At 34.6% G+C, this 24,818-nt stretch overlaps 1 protein-coding gene across 2 annotated transcripts in view; it reads right to left on the bottom strand.

The window, feature by feature from the left end:
- Window positions 1-24,818, bottom strand: part of Hpr1 (THO complex 1-like protein Hpr1) — a 311,940-nt gene that overhangs the window by 56,921 nt on the left and 230,201 nt on the right. For both annotated transcript variants that reach the window (XM_090391220.1, XM_090391221.1), the window contains exons 14-16: window positions 23,366-23,469; window positions 18,018-18,083; window positions 12,137-12,202 (exon numbers count right to left, since the gene is read on the bottom strand). In XM_090391220.1, the coding sequence (XP_090247346.1) occupies window positions 12,137-12,202; window positions 18,018-18,083; window positions 23,366-23,469 (236 nt within the window). The remainder of the gene's footprint in view (window positions 1-12,136; window positions 12,203-18,017; window positions 18,084-23,365; window positions 23,470-24,818) is intronic.

The raw sequence follows: 24,818 nt of genomic DNA, 5'->3' as shown, positions 1-24,818 counted from the left end.
TTGCTAAATTTTGCATAGTGCTAAATTGCATGTTAATCACTTTATTATGATAACATTGTAATAATATTTCAAGTGCTATTCATGGAACTTTGCAAACACAATTGACAGGCTTTTGCATGACTTTTGATACTAGCAAGTTGTGTGCATTATAGAATAGGGTAACTGCATGTCTCAAAAAAGAAAGCCAACTGCGGGTGTGCTGCAAGGTTTGTTCTGTTCTTATTCCCTATGTTCTGTTTAACTTTTTTGTTAATGATTCATGTGTTCTGACAGACGAAAGTCAACTACTTCCTAGTGATGCAAAGATTGGAAGAGATAAATACTGCATTCACCCCAACTGCAACCAACACATAGAATCCTAGCCAAGCTATTCCAATCCCATTAAGGATACAGCAGAGAAAATAGCCAAAGTTCTTTGCAAATATGATCTCCAAACCACTTTCAAACCTTTTATTCTGCTAGTTGCTTTCATCCATTTCCCCTAAAGATCAACTTCATCCTTTAGTACATCCTGAAGTGTATAAAGTTCCTTGTGCCTCTAGTTTAGCTTACTTTGTAGACTTGTAAATCAGTTAACATCTGCTTTAAAGGAAACAAAAATTAAATCTGTGATCATCTGTATAGCAAGTCAGAATTGGCACACCATGCTATGGATATTCCTTCACATAGGATTAGATGAAGAAATACATCAATGTTACACAGAAGTCTTTATACTGTAGGTCTGCTACTATTTTTTGAATCAACATCAGCTACAGGGTGTCCCAAAATTCATGTAAGAAGTAATTTTGATAGAAAACACAGGTTTTTAATTAAAAATTGTAATTTCTTATTGATTCATAAAGTATACAGTATAGGGTTATGCATGGAATAGCATATCGGGTAAATGGCCTCCACAACTTTGCTGGCACACACGCACCCTTTTGTCGAAATTTTCCATGGCCGTTTTGCATAAATGTGGCTGAATTTCGTTGATACAGTGCTCAATTTCCTCCTTCAAGGCGTGGATGGTCGTGGGCTTGTTGGCATAAACCTTAGACTTCAAAAAACCCCAACGGCGTTTAAGTCACATGATCTGGGTAGCCAATTCTGATCACCAAAATGGGAAATTACACGACCAGGAAATGACTCATGCAGTAATTGAATTGTTTCTCGGGCTGTATGGCATGTGGCACCGTCTTGTTGAAACCACATGTCGTCCACATCCATATCTTGCAATTTAGGCACAAAAAACTGGATTATCATGTCGTGATAGCGAGCACCATTAACTGTTATTGCCTTACCAGCTGCATTTTCGAAGAAGAGTGGACCGATGAGGCCTCCAGCCCAAAATCCACACCAAACAGTGACACGTTGTGGATGCATTTCTTTCTCAACAATCACTTGCGGATTTTCTGAATCCCAAATGTGACAATTTTGTTGATTAACGAAGCCATCAAGATGAAAATGAGCCTCATCACTGAAGACGATTTTGTTTGAAAAATAAGCATCCACTTGTTGTTCCATAATCCATTCAACGAACTCTCTTTGCTCTGTGTGGTCAGTAGGCTTCAGTTCTTGAGTCAATTGAACTTTGTAAGCATAAAGATGCAAATCTTTCGTGAGAATACGCTGTAGAGAGCTTCTCGAAATGCCCAATTCAAGACCACGGTGCCGAATTGATGTTCCTGGACTCTCAGGAACACTCTCACGAACTGCTTCGATGTTTTCTGTTGAATGACTTGTTGAAGGACGGCCACAGTGTATAAGATCACTAACTGATCCAGTTTCCTCGAATTTTTTAATTAATCTTTTCACAGTTGATGAAGTTAAATCACTATTCCGACCATATTTTGTACGAAAATTGCGAACTGTAGCTGCCAAACCTTCATTATTTTTAAAATATTGCTCAACAATGAAAATGTGTTGTTCTTTCGTGTAGTGCTCCATTTTTAATAACCCTGAACTGTCAGCTGTCACGCTGTCTTTTTTTTTCTCATTGGCAACACTTTACCACACCCTTTATAAAGCACTCTCCCAAACTTCAAGTACGATTGCATTAATTTGCCATAAATTGGCTCATAGAAGGTGCCATATAAGGACATGAATTTGGTTTCAGTTACAATCTGAGCTGTTTTCTACAATTATAATTGGACTCTGAAGAGGCTGGAGAGAAAACAAGTGAAATATTAGTAAGTTTAATATTTAATAAATGTATTTTTAATTCTCTTGGTATTGTTTATACTGTGAAGTGATAATATTAATAATCAATGACACCCAAGCCAAAGCCTTTCCATATATATATATATATATATAGCACTGTATATTAGTGGATCTGTCAGGAGATGAATGAGATTCAAGATCATGATGGGTAAGAGATGGCTGAAGTATAGATGCCACACTTCAGGTTGCAAAGGACGAGATACACATTTCTGCTATGATATGAAGCCTAGTGAGAAGCAAAGATACATGATGAGGTGGTGATACTGTATAAGGAAATGTCAGTTATGGGGGAAAGGCTTGGGAAGTGTAAACTGCAGAGTAAGTGGACAGGTAGAGATGATATTATGAAGGAGAAGCTTAAGTTGGTGAAATTTTACTGTGATTAGCAAGAAGAGATTATAAACAGTGTGAAGAGCGAGAGGTTGGTTGGGTAGATTTTTTTTTTTTTTTTTTTTTTTTTTTAAATGTTGCAGCCATACACAAGAGGTTAGTTGATCAACCTATAGTACATCAGTACCATGTATGGGCAGTGGGTTGGGAAAGAAGGAACTTGTTAACATTTGATTTAAATGACTAAATTGTATTCCTTGGGAAACACAGCAGGAGGAGTGTTCCACAGTGCAGCAGTTGCAAAGATGAAGGAGGAGGAAAAGAAACTTGTTCTGTTTGTTTCTAGGTGTACTGTGAAGGGCTGTTGAGCAGCAGCTGTACGTGTTCCAACAAGCTTAGTACTGAGTGGAGGAATTATTGATGTCATTTCAGATGAGCATTTCCCAAGGAAATATTTGTAGAATATACATATTGCAGAAACCAAACATCTGTGCATTTAATAAGTCTAATTGCTCTCCTCTGTATTGAGTCAAGCATTTTGAGAGAGCTTTTAGGGACCCACACCTCATATGTTGGAGCAGTATTCAATAGCTGGGTGGATTTGTATTATGTTAACAGCTGTTCAGGGGGTGAAGTAACATCTTGAGCAAAAGAGAAATCCTAGTTTTTTTTGAAGCTGTGGATGCAATGGTTGTGATGTTATTTCAGTAGAGGATTGATGTGAGGGTAATTCCAAGAAGAGAGATCTCAAGTTGTCTGGAAATTTGGGTATCATCAAAAAGGATACTGGGAAAAAATTGTTCTCTTTTTATGGGAAATAGGACAGAACTGGGTTTTATTAGCATTGAAATTGATGAGGTTATCCAAACCCCAATGTAGGATGACTTGGAGATCAGAATTCAGGGTGGTTGATGTTCTGTACTTGAAGTGAGTTGTGTAGGGTAAGGTTTATCAAATGAAAGTGAGTAGTGTAGTGTGCTGTTGTCTGCAAAACTGTGTACTGGGTTGGAGGTCAACTGAAGTAGGTCGTTGATATATAGCAGGAAGAGGGTTGGTGAGAGGACAGAACCTTGTGGAACTCCAGCATTAATTGAATTGTGAGAGGATAGGGAGCCATCCACCATCACAACAGTGTGCATCCAGACAGAAAGCTGGCCATCCAACTACAGAAGTCCTGGGTCAGACCAAATGATGGTAATTTGCTTAGTAAGCCTTGTGCCAGACCCGGTCAAAGGCTTTGGGGATGTCAAGTGCAACCACTTGAGATTTGCCAAACTTCTCCATGGTCCAGAAATGAGTGACATATGTGAGCAGATTTCCTGTTGATCAGCAGCGAAGGAATTCACACAGCAGTTGTTTATTAGGTGGGTTCTTCAAGGTAGTGTAGGAGTTGGGAATTGATGATTTTTTCCATTATTTTAGACAGGACTGAGGTAAGCGAGATAGGGTGGTAGCTGGACAGCAGTCACTTGTCATCCTTCTTGGGAATGAGTTGAATATAGGCAATCTCCAGTTTGTGGGATAGATTCCAGTGGAGTAAAAGAGTATATATAGGCGACATAGGAGAGGAGTCAGTTCTGGTGTGCAAACTTTCAGGACAATTGGGGGAATGCCATCAAAACCAGGAGACTTTTTTGTGTCTAATTTGGGCAGTATTTTTCTGATCTCATCGTAGCAAAAGGATATAGGGAGCATTGTATGTTGGGTGTCTAGAATGGTTGGGGGAACATTTACCATCGTCAGTTATGCATGCATTGGAAGCAAAGTGTGAAACCAGAAGATTGGCTTTTTCTGTGGGTAATGATGCAACAGAGCCACCTGGGTATGATAAGAGCGGGAATACTGTTGGGCAGAAGTTACGGCCAATTGCTTTAGTGAGAGACCAAAAGGCTTTCCTGCCAATTAGACAGGCTGCTAGTTTCCTGCTTTTTGCTCTTTCGAACTCTGTTTTGGAAGCATTGATTTTTTTTTTTTGCATCTATTCCAGGCTTTGGTATAAGCTCTAAAGGAGGATGAGATTCTTGATTTCAGCTAGTTATAGTATGTCTGGTGTTTCATCTGTACAGCCTTGGCACATCTTTTGGAGAACCAGGGTTTAGTTAGGGAATGGCAGTTCAGATTAGTGTGTGGATGTATGTTTCCATGCTGGTGAGGATTACTTTGGTAATAAGTTCAGAAAGCCTGAGGCAATAGTCCAACCATGGAAATGCATAGAAGTTGTAGAGGTTGTCCCACTTGGCACTGTTATAATGCCAAACTACTCTTGTATGGGAGTGTCTGTGTAAGCATTGTTGCATGGGAGAGGAGATGAACACTAGATTGTGGTCAGAATTACCCGGGGGGGCTCACTACTTTCACTGTGTATTTGGAGTGGTCATTGGTGAGGAAGAGATCTAGGGTGTTTGGGAAAGTGGCTTGGGTTTATCTGGTATTCTGGTTGGCATCTTAACAAGTTGTGTAAGGTCATTAGTGATGGCAAATGTTTCAGCATCTCTGCCTGCAAGATGATGTACAAATGGAGGAGGAAGGCCAGCTGGTATTGTTTACATTAAAATCTCCTAGGAGAATAATTTCGCTGTTTGGAAAGTGGGATTGGAGAAAATCAATTTTTAAGGAGAGGAAATTAAAGAGCTCAGAGTGGTTGGTTGCATTGGGGGGGGGGGGGGAGAGCGATAGAGACAGCAAATGAATATGACTGAGTGGGGAAAGGGATATTTTCAACCAAAGGAGGTCAAAATTGGGTGCTCTCCGGCAAGGTATGTCAGAGCGGATGTATGCACAGACACCCTTGGGACGAAAGTTGTTAAAGAGTGAGTAGTTTGGAAGGTTGAGATAAATAGTGCTGGGGAGAGATGAGATTTGAGTTTCTGTCAAAAAAAGAGGTGGGATTTGGTAGGCTAAAGGTGGTAGTGGACACTATTAAGGTTGGAGTTTAGGCCACAGATGTTGGTGAAGTGGATATGTATGGTTTTGTGAGTCACATGATTAGGAGTTTATTGGTGTAAGAACAGCAAAGGTCATACTGTGCCAAACCAAGGTTGCAGATGTACTCAGGGTAATAATAAGCAGCAATAAACAGACAGCAAATAACATTTTATGTACAAACAGTAAATTGTAAAAAAATTTAGTAAAGCAAAGAAGTATCCGCATATAAATGGAATTTATAATCAAATGTGTCTGCATAAATTAATTCTTTTTAAAAAGTTAAAATACAAATTATCTGAGTGTGATAAAATCAGCCTGAGTGTATTATGACTAAGTGAATGTAGTAAAAAATTCATTCCTTTCTTGAGTGAAGTGCTGGCACATGACAAATGGTGAACTGCACATTGCATAGTTCACACATTGGGTCATCAGCCATCAGTAAATATGAATGTGTAAGATGATTGTGACCTACACAAAGCCTAGCAAGAACAACATCCTCTTTTCTGTTTCTCTGTTAACTTCACTGCTAATTCTTAATTTCAGGCTTAATCTTCTCCAATTTATTTGTCAGTGCTTCCTGCCATTGTGCTATTAACTCTGAACGTCTGTAGTCTGTATATGGGACTGACAGACAGTACCCCTGGAAAACATAAGCAGATCTAGCCGCAGTATCTGCAGTCTCATTTCTCTTAATTCCAATGTGACACGGCCAATCCAGCACAGCTGAATTTCAAAATTAAGGGCCCCAATTCATACAACAGCTGTAAAACCTCACAAAGCACTGGTTGTGCATTATACATAAGTGACAAGATGGATTGTAAAGAATCCAATGATGTATAAATTATAAACTTTTGGTAGTGGTTTTTAACATACATGTGCAAGCTGAATTGCATGCAACTTTGCTGTATAATTACTACAATGAACTGGAATCAGAATGGATGTGATAAATCAGGAAATGCTACAAAAACAAAGGTTTCAGAATTTGAACCATCAGTATAGATGGGAAGGAAATCAGACAGTTTGGCTCTGCATGCATTAAATAACTGTATGTAGACAGATGCTATGTCAGATTTCTTTAGTTGACACAGTGAAAGGTTGCATAATGGAGTGCAAACCTGCCATTGAGGAATGTTATTATGTTTGGTATAGGCAAAGTTAGCAAAATTCATATCAATAGCTTGCATAATTTCTTCAACATGCATACCAAAAGGACATAAGGCAGTCTGATGTGTGTGATATTGGGCCTCCTAGAGCAGAGAATACAAGGGTGGTCTGAAACGATCTCAGCCTAACAAAGAAAAAACAAATTTATAATTTCGAAATTATTTTTATTTTTCAACATAATCTCCCTTAAGACTAACATTTATTCCAGCGATGCTCCAGCGCCATTATCCCATACCTGTAGTGGTTTTCAGTATGATCTGCAAAATACCCCTCTACAGCTGCAATCACCTCTTGATTCAAAGAAAAACGCTGACCAGCGAGGAAGAGTTTTAGTTTTGGGAAGAGACAAGTCAGAGGAGCCAAATCTGGGGAATAGGGTGGATGTTCCAACAATTCATAGTGCAGATCTCTTAATTTTCACATTGCCAAAACACCTTTGTGGGCAGGTGCTTTGTCCTGATGAAAGATGATTTTTTTTTTCTGCAAACTGGGTCTTTTCTCATGAATTTTTTCATCTAGTCTGGTTAAAAGATCAGAATAATATTCCCCAGTTATTGTTTTACCCTTTTCAAAATAATTAATGAACAAAATGTCTTTAGGATCCCAAAACACCAATGCCATGACCTTTCCAGCTGATGGAACTGACTTTATCGGTTCCATCAGCCAGAAAGACATCGGAAGACAAAGTCAGTTCTCAACTTCTTTCAACCTTAGTCATTCACACTCTTAGCATGTCCAACATATTCTCAACTTCTCTCTTCATCACACCTCTACACAACTTCCAGGGATGGCCTCTCATTCTCTACATGGACTAGTATCTATGAGGGTGGTCTGAAAAGTTCTTGGCCTCAACCATAGATGGCAACACTATTGGCAAGATTTTTTTTTTTCCTAATTTGGTACAAGTTGGTAAATTTTTATGAAATTCATTTGAAGTTCATAAAAGTTTATGGGCACTCTTCTCCTTCATTTTCGACAATTAAGAAATGGGTTGCCAAGTTTATGTGGCTGTACCAGTCTTGGAGATGATCCACATGAAGGATATCAAAAAGTGTAACAACACCAGAAATCACTGATCAAATGCACGATATGGTATTGCATGACCAGAGAGTCAAAGTGCGTGAAATTGCTGAGACAATAGGCATTTCAAAAGACCGTGTAGTATATATTTTGCATGAAGAATTGCAAGTGAAAAAACTTTGCAGAAGATGAGTGCTGTGCTTGCTCACAGCAGATCAAAAATGCACTCATGAAAATCTCTGAACAGTGTTTGGAGCATTTTAACAAGAATAAAACTGATTTTGTGAGTCGATTTATTACTATAGATGAGACTTGGATTCACCATTACACACCAGAATCCAAACAGCAGTCAAACCCGTGGACAGAAGTCGGTTAAAGTTGGCAGCCCATTGCTTAATTGTTGAAAAACGAAAGAGAAGAGTGAACATAAATTTTTATGAACTTCAAATGAATTTCATAAAAATTTACCAACTTGTACCAACTTAGAAAAAAAAAATCTTGCCATCTATGGTAGAGGCTGAGAACTTTTCAGACCACCCTCATATATACTAGTCCATGTAAAGAATGAGAGGCCATCCCTGAAAGAGGCGTGATGAAGAGAGAAGTTGAGAATGTGTTGGACATGCTAAGAGTGTGAATGACTAAGGTTCTATAGGATAATTATATCATATGACTGCTGATTCCACAGAAGTTTTTGTTAACTCCTGTAGGGAATGATTTCTTAAATCACATAAATATCTGAAGAAAATATATTACTATTGTACACTTACTACTTCAGTTTTAATCTGCATTCCAAAAAGTGACTGCATGTTTTTAATGGGCGAAATTTAATGTTTTTTTTTTTTTTAAATTAATGCAGTTCCTTGTATAATGTCTATTATATATGGTTCAACAAATCTTTTGTGCTGTGCTCTTAATGCAGTCACTTTCACAAATTTTTAGCAGAAAGTTATCACTCATCAATAGAAAACCATGAATGTCTAAGACTGCATACCTGGCTATAAAATATCAAATACTTATCTCTCTCAAGCAACAGCATGTAATGAAATCGAGCTGTTGTAGCAGTCAATTCTGTAAGCTTTTACCTTGAATCAACTGCTACTCCCAATTTTCCCCCTCTCTTGTTGCTATAGCATATAACATTATGATGCTTGTCTTTATGATATCTCCATACTGACAAACATCTGACCACCTTGCATTATAGTTGAGACAATATTATAAGAAGTGTTCCCTGGGTTGTCAGCAGATCTAGACTCATACTTTGGTTGAAAATAGTGAGTAAAAGTGTCCTTAATCCACAGAATGTTTTACGTTTCTCCATAAACCATTCTGCAAATACAAATGGGGAAACTATTCATTTCTCTCTCTCTCACACACATACACTACATTTTCAGAAGTATTTAGACACTTGGGCAGAATCATATGATATCCAAATATTGGATCTATAATGACATAGAGGCAATTCTTCTACTGTTATTCATATAAATGAGGTTGTATGTTGCTCCTTGTATGTATGTTGCATAACCATTGATAAGCTAAAAGTTCATAATCACAAGTTTAAGCTATGGCTTATCTATGAAATTTCTGCAGGTATAATAACCCTCTAACATCTAGTTTCCCAGATGATTAGTTCTAGCTATAGTCACTTTTATCATACATGTTTAGTCAGAAAAAGAAGCCCTATTCTTAGTTCTCTTTCTGTAAAAATATAGCCAGTTATTTCTGAATTCAACACTCAATATGGAATTTCATCTTCTTCCTGCATAAGATACTTCATACAATGATTTACAAGATTTTGAACTCCTTAAAATGTGTTAGCATCAGACCTGAAGTGTTGTATATCCAATCACCAGGTCATATTGAAACTCTACTCGCCATGGAATTTTTAAGTGCAATTAACAAGAAGCAACATACAACCTCATTTATATGAATAACAGTAGAAGAATTGCCTCTATGTCATTATAGATCCTATATTTGGATAGCATATGATTCTGTCCAAGTACTTCTGAAAATGTAGTGTATGTGTGTGAGAGAGAGAGAGAGAGAAATGAATAGTTCCCCCATTACTAATATTGGAAAGAAACAACAGAAACAATATACTGTGTGTATATTTACAGAAACTGGAGCCTACATGTGGATATCAAATAGTTCTGAAATTGCAACGTGTGTGTGCGTGCATGCATAACAATTTCAAAACTATTTGATATTCTCACGTAGGCTCCAGTTTCTGTAAATATACTGTAAATATATGGGTATTATTCTGAAAATAATACCCATATATTATTTCTGTTGTTTCTTTCTGTTGTTCCAGTATTAGTAACAGGAAACTATTAATTTCTCTCTCTCTCTCTTTTACACACACTACATTTTCAGAAATATTAGGACATTTGAGTTGAAGTACGTGATATCCAAATACGGCCTCTATAATGGCATAAAGGCAATTCTCCACTATTTTTTCATATAAATAAGGCTGCATGTTGCTCCTCGTTAATTGCACTTAAAAATAGTTTCCCATCGCTACTGTTTCAAGGACTGTTCTGAATTAAAGAAAGCATGTCTGTTAATTGCAACTGGCCAGTTTGACTATTTTGCAAGATAAAAAAAAAGTTCAGTTTCTATAAGGAAAAACACTGCCATCTCCATATGAGACTAAATCATCTTCACCTGAAAGCCTTTATAAAGGTTCTTCACATTTTAGATACGAACGGCAATGGTTTCCAACCAAAGGGCATCATCATTACTGAGCAAACTATTACAGCTTGTGCTGGAAAATTTAAGGAAAAAACAGAATACACTAGTGCCTATTTATATAAACATGAGTTCTGCCATAAGTACAAAGGAAATTAAATTATAATAGACAAAAAATAATATTTGCTTTAATCTCATACTCAAAGCAAACCAAGTTTGCACATTAAGTATCTTCACAATTAGGCCACTTGTATATAAAGGCTGTTGACCTACTATAATTAAAAAATTATATAAGTTACATGTGAAAAATTTCGATATATATATAAGAGGAACATTTTTAAATGCTTTTCAATTGAAGGTGAGTTAGGTGATCTCAAATGAAAGTGGCAGAGATTTTTCTCCTACAAAAATGCCAACCCAAGAACATGCATTTGCACTGACAGTTACAGGTGATTATGTAGACAATCCTAGCATATGCAAAAAGTAGTAGGCTCACATGACTTGTCACTTAGTTATGATTCAAATATGTTTCAAATATATAATATCTAATGCAAGTTACAGCTGCAGGACTTTCAAATGTTAGTGCAATACTGCAATTGGCATTATTTTTATCAAAAATTCACAAAAATAATAATAATAAACACATGCTTTTTTGTCTTGAATGTTTAAAATTTTTTATTGTTTTATTATGCAAAATATTGCACCACAATCATTATTTTTCAAGCATCTAATGAAATTTTAAGACCCAACACAGACCCTACTACCCAACACGATTTACAGACCTCTCACACCTCGCATTTTTTGTGCAAACTATTGTGTTTATTCACTGCTTACCATGCAAAAAATCTAGTCTTATTCAACTTACTCAATTCTCAGGTATGATTCCTTGTTCCTTTTTCTTCCATAACATGCTGAAATATTTCTCCTGTGTCTACTCTATAAAGTTTCTCAGTAATTTATAAATTTCTGTCACAGTCACTCTTTTCCAGCTTTGTTAAACCCTTTGTAATTCAGAGATCCTTTGTGCATATACCACAGACCTGATGCTACTGGTTCCCCAATTCTAATTTCTCTCTACCTCATTCCCAAAAACATCCATGTAGTTATCAAGGCCTTGGACTTTCAACACTGCAGTGATGCTTGTGCAGTTTAGCCACCTTTCATAACATGTCCTATGAACTTCAATCCTCAGTCTGCTATCACTTCCAAATCCTTAGTCTCATCAGTTTCTAAGAGTGCATTCCTATCAAGTAATACACAGCTTCCAATATCTTCAAACTAAATTGCATAACTTATGCTGTGCAATGCTTGATTAAACCATTATTCTCTGTCCATAATTTTAAAATCATCTTGAAGGGTCTCTATATCAGATTCAATTGCTATTGCTCTTCAGACCATCACTAATATCTTAATGTACAAATTAAACAGGTCCAAGCATGTTAATGCAAGACTTCGCCAAAACCATGCTGCCTCCCACAATACATTATATCATATTCCTACCCATTGATTTCTAAATATGAACCACATCCAACTTATGAAATCTTAACCATCATTCAAAGGATACAAATTGGTCTCTAATTTTCTCCCCCTGTCTTGAATTCTTCTTTGGACAAGAAGAACACACTGACATTATGGACAAAGAAAAATGGTTCTTCAGGATTACAAGAGTTGAGATAATAAGTTGTTTAAGATTATACCAAATAGAACACTCATTTTTGAGCCAGGGTAATGTGTCTAGCATTGAATGTGTTTTGAAATATGGGTTTTCTTCTCAGTATTTTCAGAATAAGATTATATAAATTTATTATACCTTTGTTTCGATCTGCAAGATTCCCAATTATCTGGACATAAATTCCACAATCTATTCATTTCTGCACTGCATGGAAAGAAAACAAACAAAAAAAAGTTTAATTTTATTTACTTAAATTAAGGGGATATTAAATCCCACATAGTTTTAAAACCGAATAAGAAACTCAAAGATTGGAATCAGAGTTTCTTGCCGAATATAGTAAACTATAAAGTATCGGCGACCCTAGCGTTGTATAGCTTACTATATTCAGCAAGAAACTCTCTGATTCCAATCTTTGAGTTTCTTATTCGGTTTTAAAACTATGTGGGATTTAATATCCCCTTAATTTAAGTAATGTTTTCATTGCCGAAATGAAGCTTATTAGCTCTTTATATTTAAGTAATTTTATTTAGTTATTTACCTTTGTTTATTTACTTAAAAATGATAAAAAATCATCACATCCAAGTAAGAGCAGACAAAACATGATATAAACAATAACAATTAATAGCATAAAGCTTATCTGAAAAAAAAGCAAACTGTTTATATCAGTGCTTCCCAAACTTCTGGATGTCATGGCCCCCTTTGGAAAAATTTAAGTAATTTTATTTAGTTATTTACCTTTGTTTATTTACTTAAAAATGATAAAAAATCATCACATCCAAGTAAGAGCAGACAAAACATGATATAAACAATAACAATTAATAGCATAAAGCTTATCTGAAAAAAAAGCAAACTGTTTATATCAGTGCTTCCCAAACTTCTGGATGTCATGGCCCCCTTTGGAAAAATTAAAATATTTCACAGCCCCCTCGGAAAAAAATCGTAATATAGACATATTATTATAATATTTATTGTATTTATATTTAATACAAAACATACACAGCGAATATTGCAAAAATCAAATGCAAATATTACATTTTTAGCATCTTACATACACATGAAACACGGCACATTATCTCATATTTCTATATAGATAGATATATTGTTATTGAACATTTGCAGTACAAGCACATGAAACGTAAAACAATTAGTAATCAAGAAAGAATTAAAAACATAAAAGAAGTTTAATAACAATTTAATGTGATGGAGGTATTAGGTATTTCAATATCACTTCTACACCAATATCAGGTGAAATATTTGAAAATGCAATTTTTAGATTTCTGCTTTGAAATGAAACTTATATGAATAAGCCTATATTTAGTAATATTCATTAAGCACCGAAATACGCAGGAAGCAAAATTTGTGAACCCACACCAATGTGTGATTTTTTTTCCATTAAAATATAAAAAATAACAAAAAAAAAATATAAATAATAAAAATTAAATATGTTTCATTTAAGATAAAAAAATCTACTTGGTCTTAAAACATTTTCATTATTTCACTCCCCCCCCCCTCAACAAAAACCTATGGACCCCAAGGGGGCCACGGCCCACAGTCTGGGAAATGCTGGTTTATATGTTCATTAATTTCTAATTAATCAATATATAAGAAATTTCCATAATTTATTTGGTTAATACTATAATCTTATTTGTATATAATACTTTTAGCATACTCAAGCAGAGTTGAATTTCACATTTTCTAACACATTTTGTGACAGTTAATTAAATAATTATTTTTCTAAAATTATATTTTAATAACAGACAAAAATAATAAGTGATTGGCAGATGGTGGTGGTGTCATGTGTAGGTGGAGAATTCAGTACTGTAGATGGTGGGAGTGTATGTTGTAGCCTTATTAGCTTTTGATATTAGCCCAAATGCATTCTACACCAAGGCCAGCATATTATGTTTGTAAATTATGTGTTCTTCTGACCAGTTTGCTCTGAGTTTTCAGGATAAAAAAAAATATTCCACCTCTGTATAAAACCAATTAAATTCACCTTCAGTCAAAAGATCTTATATAAAGGTTCTTTGCATCTCAAACAGGATTCGAATTTAAGTCTTTCTGACCAAAAGGCAACACACATTTAATGAGGTTTACAGTGTCCTCCCATGATGGATCCTCAGACTCCTTAGAGATGTAATGTAATGATTTTTTTTCCCGTTTTTTCCAGAAATTTGACTTCAGAAGTTTTCATTTTCAGTTTCATCTCCAAGATATTTCCCCCTCACACACAGGCAAATACTATGCACGCATCCACATGAAAGCAGAAATATCTGTTTCCACATTATGTAAGTGAATGTTATAACAAAGTCTTGCTTCAAGTTTCTGCCAATTAGTGAATTATTAAGAATATGATTAATTAATGTACATATTTTCATCAGTTTTTGGAAGAATTCGAAAAAACAACAAATGTATGACATGACAAATTTCCTTTAAAAAGGCTGCCATGGTAATTCAGTTGCCAAAAGTTACTGTTTATTTGCCATGAAGGTTGTGGATTTGAATTTCATGTAAGTCATAGATGCTTGCAAAAGTCAACTTTGGACAAGCTTGTAAGGCCCCTTAAGTTTATAATGCTCATCTTTAAAAAAAAAAAAAAAAAAAAAAAAAAAAAAAAAAAAAGTCAGTTAAGCAAAATTTATTAATTAATATAAGAACCATTTATTTGAGATAGATCCCAGATAATCATGATTTTATTGCACTGGTAGTGAAAACATGAAAGTGGAAATATCTATAATTACATGTTTATACAATTGTGGTAGATATACTTGAAAAAATAGTTCAATACATGTAAGGGAAATTAGAATTTATTAATAATTCCTATATATTTTGCTCACTGTAACATGAGTTTCATTCAAGGAGCGAAGCTAAAGAATTGGTCACACTATTCAAAATATGAACAAAGGAGTCATCATACAGCATGAGTATACATACTTCTTGGTCATAGTTGAGTGAACAAGAGAAAACACTTAAGTTCCAGGGAATTGTGCATAGTTGTGTAATTCAAAATTAATTGGGAGAAAAAAATTTAAAAACATAATTTTATGAACAATTTTTGATAATTACTCCTAAAACTTTGAGAAAGGCATGCAGTCTGTTTTGATTAAGATTAGGGTTATGATGCAAGGTTTCACACATTTCAAGGAATAGATGATTGAATTTAAATCTACTGTTGTGCAACAACTTTGTCTGATCCCAATTAACTCTATGTCTAGTGTCTCAGATTCAAGAAATTGTAATCTCGCTATTTTGGGATTCTGATCTTATAGTCAGTCTACCCAAAATAGCAAAGGCAACATGAACAGGGATTCTCTGCAAATACAATCTATGCACCACTTTCAAACCAGTATGATAAATTGTCTCCACTATCCTTAGCTGGTGTTTATCAACTACTCGGTTCATGTCAACTTTGCTATTTTAGGCAGACTTACCAAACTGCTAAGATCAGAACACAAGAACAACAAGATTACATGAGATTTCTAAAATCAGAGGATTCAGATCTAGCTTCTCATGCCATCAACACTAGACAGAGTTCACTGGGATCTGAAAAAGGTTGAACCACAGTCAATTTAAATTTGAGAAACTCTGTGTCATTAGTCTAATTTTAATCGAACAGACTGCATGCCTGTCTCCAAGTTTTGGGAAGTAATTGCCAAAAAATGATTTTACTTATTTAAAAAAAAATTTTCCAATTAATTTTGAATTGCAGAACTATATTTGTTCACTGGAACTTTGATAGTGTTTCCCCTTGTTCATTTAGCTGTAACCAAGACACTTGGGAGGCATACTCATGCTGTCTGACTCATTCTTGTGTTCATATTTTGAATGTTATAACCAATTCTTTTACTCTCTTCCCTGAATGATGCTCATGTTATAGTGAACGAAATATAGAGGAGTTGTTATTCTAATTTCCCTTATGTGTTAAACCATTTTTAAGTATTATTATGTGAAAGAAGAGATTCTAATGCTATACTAAAGAGTGCGAGAAGATAGAAGCGGCCCCCCTCTTGTTTCAGTTACTAATTGTGATAAGATACTGTTAACAACCACAATGCCTCCACACTCCTTCATAAAGATTCTGGTCATGGCTGATTTCTTTGAAAAGCTAAATACCTATCTTATATCCGATAATCTACATCTGTGGATTTTATTGTGTGTATACACTTTTTTAAATCAATGAATGAGTCATGAACCTCAAGTTCCCAGTTCTTTCCAAGATTTGCCTAAGAGCGAAATATTTTTAGCAATTTTCCTAATATTGCTTATTTCTAATTTTGCATCATCACAATTATTAATAAATCCTTCCAGTCATGAATTATTCTTTCTTCCATCCATATCAGTTTCATTAAAGAGACCTTTTATGAGGTTCCACTATGTTTCCATCAGTTATGCTAATGCATTAATTCCTTAATTAGTTAATTATGTTGGTCAAATCATTTTGCTGGTCAGATAATGCTGCATGTTGGTTCATGTAATGTGGGGTTTGCATATTGTAGTCCTACCATGGAAACCCATGTTGTGAGACTCAGTTCTGAATGTTTTTGTGCAGATTCATTTTCCAGTTGATGCCCAGAACTCTGCATTCAACATGTCAACTAACGAATGGTAGTTTTTACACATTATTCTTCACAGCACCCTACACTCATGTTCGGTGAGTATGATGGGTCATCCACTGCATGTAGCACTTGCAGATGACTCCCTACACTTCCATCTCAGTAACTGTTGACCTGGGATGGCCCAATTTGCTGAACAGATAGGCCTGCAACATGGAATCCTATCACAACACCTCTTTCAAACTCCGTCAGTTCCCTTATTGCAAGCACTTTCACCTGGACACTGCTGTACTGATTTGGAAGCAGGGGTGGGGTCCCCCCCCATTGACCTCTTTCCAAGAAGTGTACTTGCTGTTTATTATTTCTGACTGATATAGAGAGATCACTATATTCCATAAAACTCTTCTTACTGTTTTTCCTTGAAGGATTAATACTATTCTCAAGAATTAGCAGCAAACCATAGACTATGATAAACTATTCTTTTGGTCCACAGCAAGTTTGCCATAATGAGTTTTGATCATACTTTATATGCAATTATCTCCTTTTTATGAATATTTTAAACTTTTTTTTTAACTGGTCTATTATTATTATTATTTTTAGTTTAATATCTTTCTCAATTTTTCTGCACAACTTTATATTCAATCCTATCCATTAAACCAACATGACACAAGAAATTATACAGAATCAAATTGAACGCACATCCTTACTCTCTGTAAGGATGTGCAGAAAGCAAAAGAAAACTACACTCTGTAGTTCTCTTTTGCTTTCTCACTGTCCTATGCAGTATAAGTAAGCATTTGATGACAAATGCTTACTTACACTGCATACACATCTGAGGAAAAGAGTACTAAGTGTACGAAGATGAAATTTTTACTTGAATAGAGAGCGATTTTTTCTGCTTACTTTTAATATTATTAAACCTCAAGATGATTATTATTGTTATTATATAGGCACCTTCATGGAGTCTGAAGACTCATCACAGGAGAGCCACGGTAACTACCACCAAACAATGTTTGTGACACTTCTCCTTATACTCATTCACTGAAAGCAAACTGTCTTTGACAATCCATTCCAGTCATTCACTGCTCTCCAAGCCAAAATATTTAGCCTCCATGCTCTACCTAACCACATATTACATGACGTCAGGCATGAACCTTTTTTTCTCTTGTGTACTGAAAAATTTCCTCTCCATCAAATTTTATAAAACTGCTTTATTCACTTTTATGTTACCCAATATCCCCTCTTTTCTACCTATCAAAACTTTAACATAAGGAGCATAAGAAAGTTAAATAATACCAATTAAACAATAGTACTTAAAAGCTTTTAAAATGTATTATTTTTAAAATTCTGAGATCTATATGGCAAGTTAGGACTGGCAGACCATGCTATGAATAATAATTTTTGGATCTATATAATTAACAGTATTAATTAGAATATACAAAATACGATTCTAATATAACACTTACTTTCCTACCAGTACTTTCTTATTTGCAACTGCAGTCCTAACTTCATCACCTAATTTTCTCTTTTGCCTAATTGAAAGCAAACATTAAAAGATCACATTAAAACATCAGTCACCAAAAGTAATTTAAAAAAATTAACAGAAAAAAACAAGCATCATAGGATCACACTTGCCACAGTTTTTCATTGTAAATATGCAAAAAAAGAAAGGTTGAATAATGTTAGGAAATCAAATATAAGAAACTTAACAGTAAATTCAGATAAATTTGCATGTTCCCAAGTGAAGTAAGCAGAATATAACTTCAAACACATATGACATATATTACTGCTTAAGTTAAAAATGTAGTATTAATAGTAGAACATAGTGGAATTCATAAATTATTGGAATGATAATATAAAGAAGCATAATTTTAAAATGGTGATTACATTAGTACCTGCTGCATAATGCCGCTATTAAAACAGTTACGCTTTCTGGGGTACATAAATACAGAACTCTGCTACCCTGAGAAGTACATAAAATCTAATTACCAATGGGAGAAACAATTATCTTGCAATCTTTTCTTTCATGCTTACACGGTGATCAGAATACATTATGAAAAACATTATGGAGACGACTACCGTGTTAGAACAAAACTTTAGTTTAATATAAACCAAAATGAACACTCAACGTTTCGACAGAGCATACACATATATATATACAAAGAAGCAAGCTGCACTACAATCTACATGGTTTACTAAACTTACTGATCAACCATTACAACAATTATTGGCCTGACCTCTGGTGAGTACAAAAAAAAAAAAAAAAAAAAAAACTTTTACTACATCAAAGCTAGAGTCCTATTATTATTATCTATTAGGTTACAAATTAAATTGGGCTGGAGAGCAACATGTTTATATATATATATATATATATATATATATATATTTGGAGAATTCATTTTTACTCGGTAGGAATATTATAAAATAAGTTTAATGACTATTACCGAGAGAAAAGATGGCAAGATATATTTAACAAGATACTACTAGTTTACTAGTTTCGTTACAAGAACATCATCAGGTATCATACTCAAAGAAATATATAAAAAATTACAGAGACTTAAAATTGTATTAACAGAACAAGTGAAAAACAGTAGCATGTTTGAAAAAATGCAAGCATACTTGCATTTTTTCAAACATGCTACTGTTTTGAGATGTTTTAGGGTGTTGAGAGTGTGATCTGAGAGGCCTGCTTCCCCAAAATTGTTATATTTAATATGTTTTTTTTTTAATTTTATTATTTTTTTATTTATTTATTTATTTTTACGTATAGGGATTGTACGTCCAGTTTCACCAATATAAGGTAAGTTACTGGTGCAGTAGATGCAATGCAATAAACTCCAGGATGTGCCAATGGAAGGAGAGGATCCTTAGAGAAGTTGAATATGTTTTTTAATTTTATAGGTGGTTTGAAAGCGGCATTAAGATTATAATGGTGTAGGATTCTATTGATTATTTCTGATAACCCTTTAATGTATGGGATTGCTATGGTTTTATTGTAATCTTTATTTCATATTCTTTCTTGATGAAGTTTTATGAAGAACTTTATTAATAGTATTATTGTTATAGCCATTATTTATAAATGTGTTGCTAATAATCTTTAATTCTTGTTTAAGAGCTTGTTGATTAGAGCAAATTGTTATAACACTGTTTTTGATGACTCCAAATTTTTGCAACGGGTGGTGATATAAGTTAGCATATATATATTGGCCAGCATGTGTCGGTTTGTGGTAAACCGTGTGACCAGTGTATCCAGGAATGGGAGCGAGTTCTGATTTTCAATTTCAATAGTACTGTATGTGTTCAATGTTGTTTGTTCAGGTGGTGGCTAACATGAGTCGCATTATGGATATTAACTAATTTTTCTTCATGAACCGACATACAAGATAACTCTTGACGAAATACCTTGTAGATTGCATATGTAAAAATATGTAGAAATATGCAACTATAGTGACAAAGTGAAAATATAACAGGAATTATATATTTTTGAAGAGAAAATACTAAGGACATTTTGGCAGCAGTGTCAAGTTGGCTTGTTGTAGCTGCATGGTGCACCACTGATGGCACTTTCTTTTAATGAGCTTGCTGCTACTCCCGTCCTCTGCAGCATTAGAAACTTTCAACAAGTAATATAACCAAACAAGTTCCAAAAATTCTTTTTTACTGCAGTAAAGTTTATAGTTATAGTGAAAAAGTACAAATTAAACAGTAATCACATATTTTTGAAAAGAAAATACTGACAACCTACTGGCACTGGTGGCAGGTTTACATGTTAGACCAATGGCAGTCATATTAAATCATTAAGTAATTATTTGGAACTAGAAGCTGTGAAGTGCTTCAATTAAAGTGAAAAGGTGACAGTTCTCGACTTTATATAATAATAAATAAATAAATAAAATTTATGCTGAGGTTGTTAAGATTCCAGCTAATTCTCTTTTCACATGGCTTTTTTTACACGATTTAGAAAACAACAGCATTTCTATTTTTACAACTGCATATTTTGATAATACGATTCAAATGGCGCTCATTTTTAAATATTCTGTTTGAATTAAGTTCTGTTAAAAGGGGTATTTCCATTATAATTTTCATTTCCTAGTATGGTACACATGTATTTAAACTTGAATTTTGGGGAACCCTCTCAATGTTTTAAATATCAGGGATTACTCTATGCTACAGAAGGTAACAAAAGCACTGGCAAATAAATTAACAACAACTCAAAGAAAAATGGAAACGTTGATGCTAGGCATCACATTAAAAAATAAGAAGCGAAACACTTGGATAAGAAGCCAGACTCACATCACTGGGATCATTCTTCAACACAAGCGACTAAAATGGAAATGGGCCGGACATCTATCCAGAAGAGAAGATGAGCAATGGACCACCATACTAACGAACTGGATTCCAAAAGAAGGGAAACGAAGCCGAGGAGTCCTAAAAGAAGGTGGAGTTGATGAATTGTCAAATTTTATTGGGGAAAATTGGTCAACCATTGCCAAGAACAGAGAAAGGTGGAAAGAACTGGAGGGGGCCTTCGTCCAGCAGTGGACAAAAAATGGCTGAAAAGAAGAAGACAGAGGTAGACAAATGCCAAGTAGAACTTATATAGCGAAATCACAAAAAAGTGTTGGTGGTTTTAAAGCAGCTAAGAATCGTGTGACTATTATTTTGCAGCAATGCTTCAGGAGATCATATATTAAAACCATTACTCATTAATCGATCCCTAAGACCATGGACAATGAAAGGTGTCGATTTTAACATGTTGCCAGTGCACTGGAAGGCAAATAAAAAAGGTTGGGTTACAAAAGAAATTTTTAATGTATGGTTCCATCAATGTTTTGTTCCAGAATTTAAATACTATTTGATGGAAAAAAAATCTGGACATTTACATTTTATTGATTATTGACAATGTGCTTGACCATCCTGTTTTAGAACATACGAATTGGAATTTTGTTTTCTGCCACTAATACAACATCCTTAATACAACCACAAGACTAGGGTGTGATCGCTACTTATTCAAAACTTACTATATAAGAACATCCCAATACATTTTGGATAAACTAGATAAGGATACTTTACTGACAGTTACTGATGTGAGGAAGAAATTTTTCTATTTTGGATTGAATCAAACTTGCTAAGTTGGCATTATCAGAATTGAAACCATCAACTTTAAGTGCATGCTGGAAAGCTACTTGGCCAGAATGTGTGAAAAAGAAAAACCCCGTACCTTTGCATACAACTGAATACTCCAATATCATCAGACTAGCAAATGCAGTTGGCAAAGAACGATTTGATGATTTTTCGTCTGCAGATCTTCAAATGGCTAGTAAAATTGCAAAGTCATTTTCTTACACATGATCCAAATACTGAATGAGCTGAACAGTTTAAATCTGAACTGAAGTCATGACGTGATATGAAGAAATACACAAAGATCTAGTCTAAACAGGATTTCAACGATTAATTACAGTCTGTGGTAACCCCCCCCCCTTTCAAATTACTGGAAATTAGTTCCTTTTACTAAAGAAAACGTTTCATCATTGCAGTATGAACAGGATTGACAAAGTGTTAAGTGATGGAAATGGTTTAATTCCAGTCTCACACAAACAAATGTGGCTGCTGTCAGAAAGTAATGGCGAATAAAATTTAACTAATACCCCCCCCCCCCAGTTCTGGACTTGTAGGCCGGTTCTCCTTGAATTCTGATGACTAGAAAGGGGGGTGCCATAATGTAAAGCACACAAGGATATGTGTGCTTTACATTATGGGATACGAAGGCAAGTGATGTGGTCATTAGCCTCTATATATGAGTTGCCCAGTCATCAAATTCTTCAAACTTTATTTACACTTGGATAAAGGATTAAACCAAGAATATAATTTCTTGGTATCTTTAATTTGTCCATTTACTCTCTAGCAATAAACTTCCAAATCTCTTCACCATCTTTCATTTCATCTATCTCTTTATTCTGGAGCAAGCTTTACTATTCTGTCTTCCTCAAAGACTACAATTTTCAAGAAAGACATCAACAAACTTTTTCTTTCTGGTAACCTGTACACGAATGATGATGATGTATTATAGACTTTGCAACATTTCTCATATGGGTCTGATAAATAAAAAATAAAATAAATAATAAGAATCCTGAATTTACAATAAAATACAATCAAAAAAAAAAAAACACGTATCCTGTAATTTCCCTTCTTTTCTAACTTCTCTTCATCTGCTTATACATTCACAAAATAATTATTAAATTCTCCACAATCACATCAGGATCATTCAAATTCATACAAGAGAAACATGCTTATTAGCTTCAGTCCTCTTTACCTTTTTTTTTTCCCTTTTAGATATCTGATTAACCTTTAGGGATCAATCAATCTTAACTTTCCAAGCTAACTATTTGAATAATGAGAAATATTTCAAATTTAACTTTACAAAGGAATGGTATGAAGAAATGGGTGTTAAATGACTGCCCTGGCCTGTGCAGAGTCCTGACCTCAATCCCACTTAACAGCTGAGGAATGAATTGGAGTCGCGATTGAGGTCTAGAGGAGCACATCCTCGATCTGTCGCTGAACTCAGTGCTGCTTTGATGGAGGAATGGAGAAAAATTATACCTGATGTCTACCACAAATTGGTGGAAAGCCTCCCTCAAAGGTGCAGGAAGTGACCAAAGCCAAAGGTGGACATAGAAAATATTAGGGTTCGCCTGCCAATTGTAAAATGCTGAAGTGTCCGGACAATTATTGGTAGATAGTGTACATATATATATATAAGCAAAGATATGCAACATTTAAAATGAATTTATTAAACATTCATCTGATTCACCTATGTGATTTCAATGGAACTTTCTCGTTATTTTCAGCATCTTTAAAATCTGGACAGCCATCATTTTTCCATATATTCCAATATTCTTCTCTCTTCAAAATACACTGCAAAATGTATAAAAATGGAATCTTTCATTAGAACTTAGAAGTTCCAAAAATAAATGCATTTTCATAATAATCACAGGATCCTATTCAAACATTAGCATGACAATCATAGAAATATAAGTTTAACCATACTGGAAACAAAGCTGGGGAAGGTACTTTAAATATGTACTTCAAGTAGTAGGCAGCATATATTAGAAAAAAGTACATGCAACCCCTCCCCCCCATATAACAGTGCTTATATAATACATTTTTGCTCTAAAACAGAGAATTGCAGCAAATCTTGTATGACATGATATTTGTGAACTTTTGTGCAGAAAAACCCTGCTATTATATTGGATATAATTTTTCAACAGTTGCATTCTTTTTGGTGAATCTCCAAAGTTGACTCACTAGCTGTTATGAAAAAAAAAAAAAAAAAGGAAATCTTTTGTGCTTGTTTGAGACCATTAAAATTATGACTTGGAAATGTGCAGTTTGTAACGTTTAAGGTTTTTGTATAGTTACTTTGGTTTTTATTTGATCGTTTCTAATTTTTTTTTTTCAGGTATTGTTAAACTCTGTTCTTAAGAATTGTACTGGAATAATTTCTTTGTGGTGAGATTATTATGCCTAATAAAAGTAAAACATACAGCTCAAAAGAAATTTTATTGGATCATCTTAAAAAAGGAAAGATATACATCACAAAAATATTAAATTTAAATGAAGTGTCAATCTGGACCATAAAAGAAAATTAGAACTGCTGTTAAAGCACGATCTTCCAATTTTGTAAAATTAACAGATTTATATGCTAATAACAGATTAACATTCAATTAATAAATATGCTCCTTTATTTAGAGCAATTTCGAAATTTTCAGCTTTTACTACTTAAGTTACTGAATGTTATAAAAATAAAACTGTATTTTTGTTAGCTTTCGGAACATAACTTTCCATACAACATTTCACACTACAGATTTTATAGGAATCTAACTACTGTGTTATATGAGGGTTATTACCCACACTAGTGGCGCACCCAGGGAGGGGGGGCAGCGGCAAGGGGCCCTGGCCCCCCAAAAAAGAAAAAGGAAAAAACACTAGAAAATTTTCCAAAAATCTTTTCCTAATTAAAATGATTTTTTTTTAAAATTTATATTGTGCCGTGTCTTCTATTTCTATACTACTTATGAATTAGCCGTCACATAAGGTGGGAATACCCTATAGCTCTCGGGAATCACGGCCACTGTTGAACGCGAGACGAACGAAGTATTGCTCCATCGGACTGAGTGCTACTTCGTTTGCCCGAACCGGGCCAAAGGAGATCATAGGTATCATGTATTGGCGATCACTGCAGATGCTCAGTCATAGCTCGTATG

The sequence above is a fragment of the Typopeltis vanoorti genome, chromosome 4 (genome assembly GCF_054136105.1).
Source record: "Typopeltis vanoorti isolate ZY-2024b chromosome 4, IOZ_Tvanoo_1.0, whole genome shotgun sequence".
NCBI lineage: Eukaryota > Metazoa > Arthropoda > Arachnida > Uropygi > Thelyphonidae > Typopeltis > Typopeltis vanoorti.
This window is presented reverse-complemented; position numbering and strand designations above follow the sequence as displayed.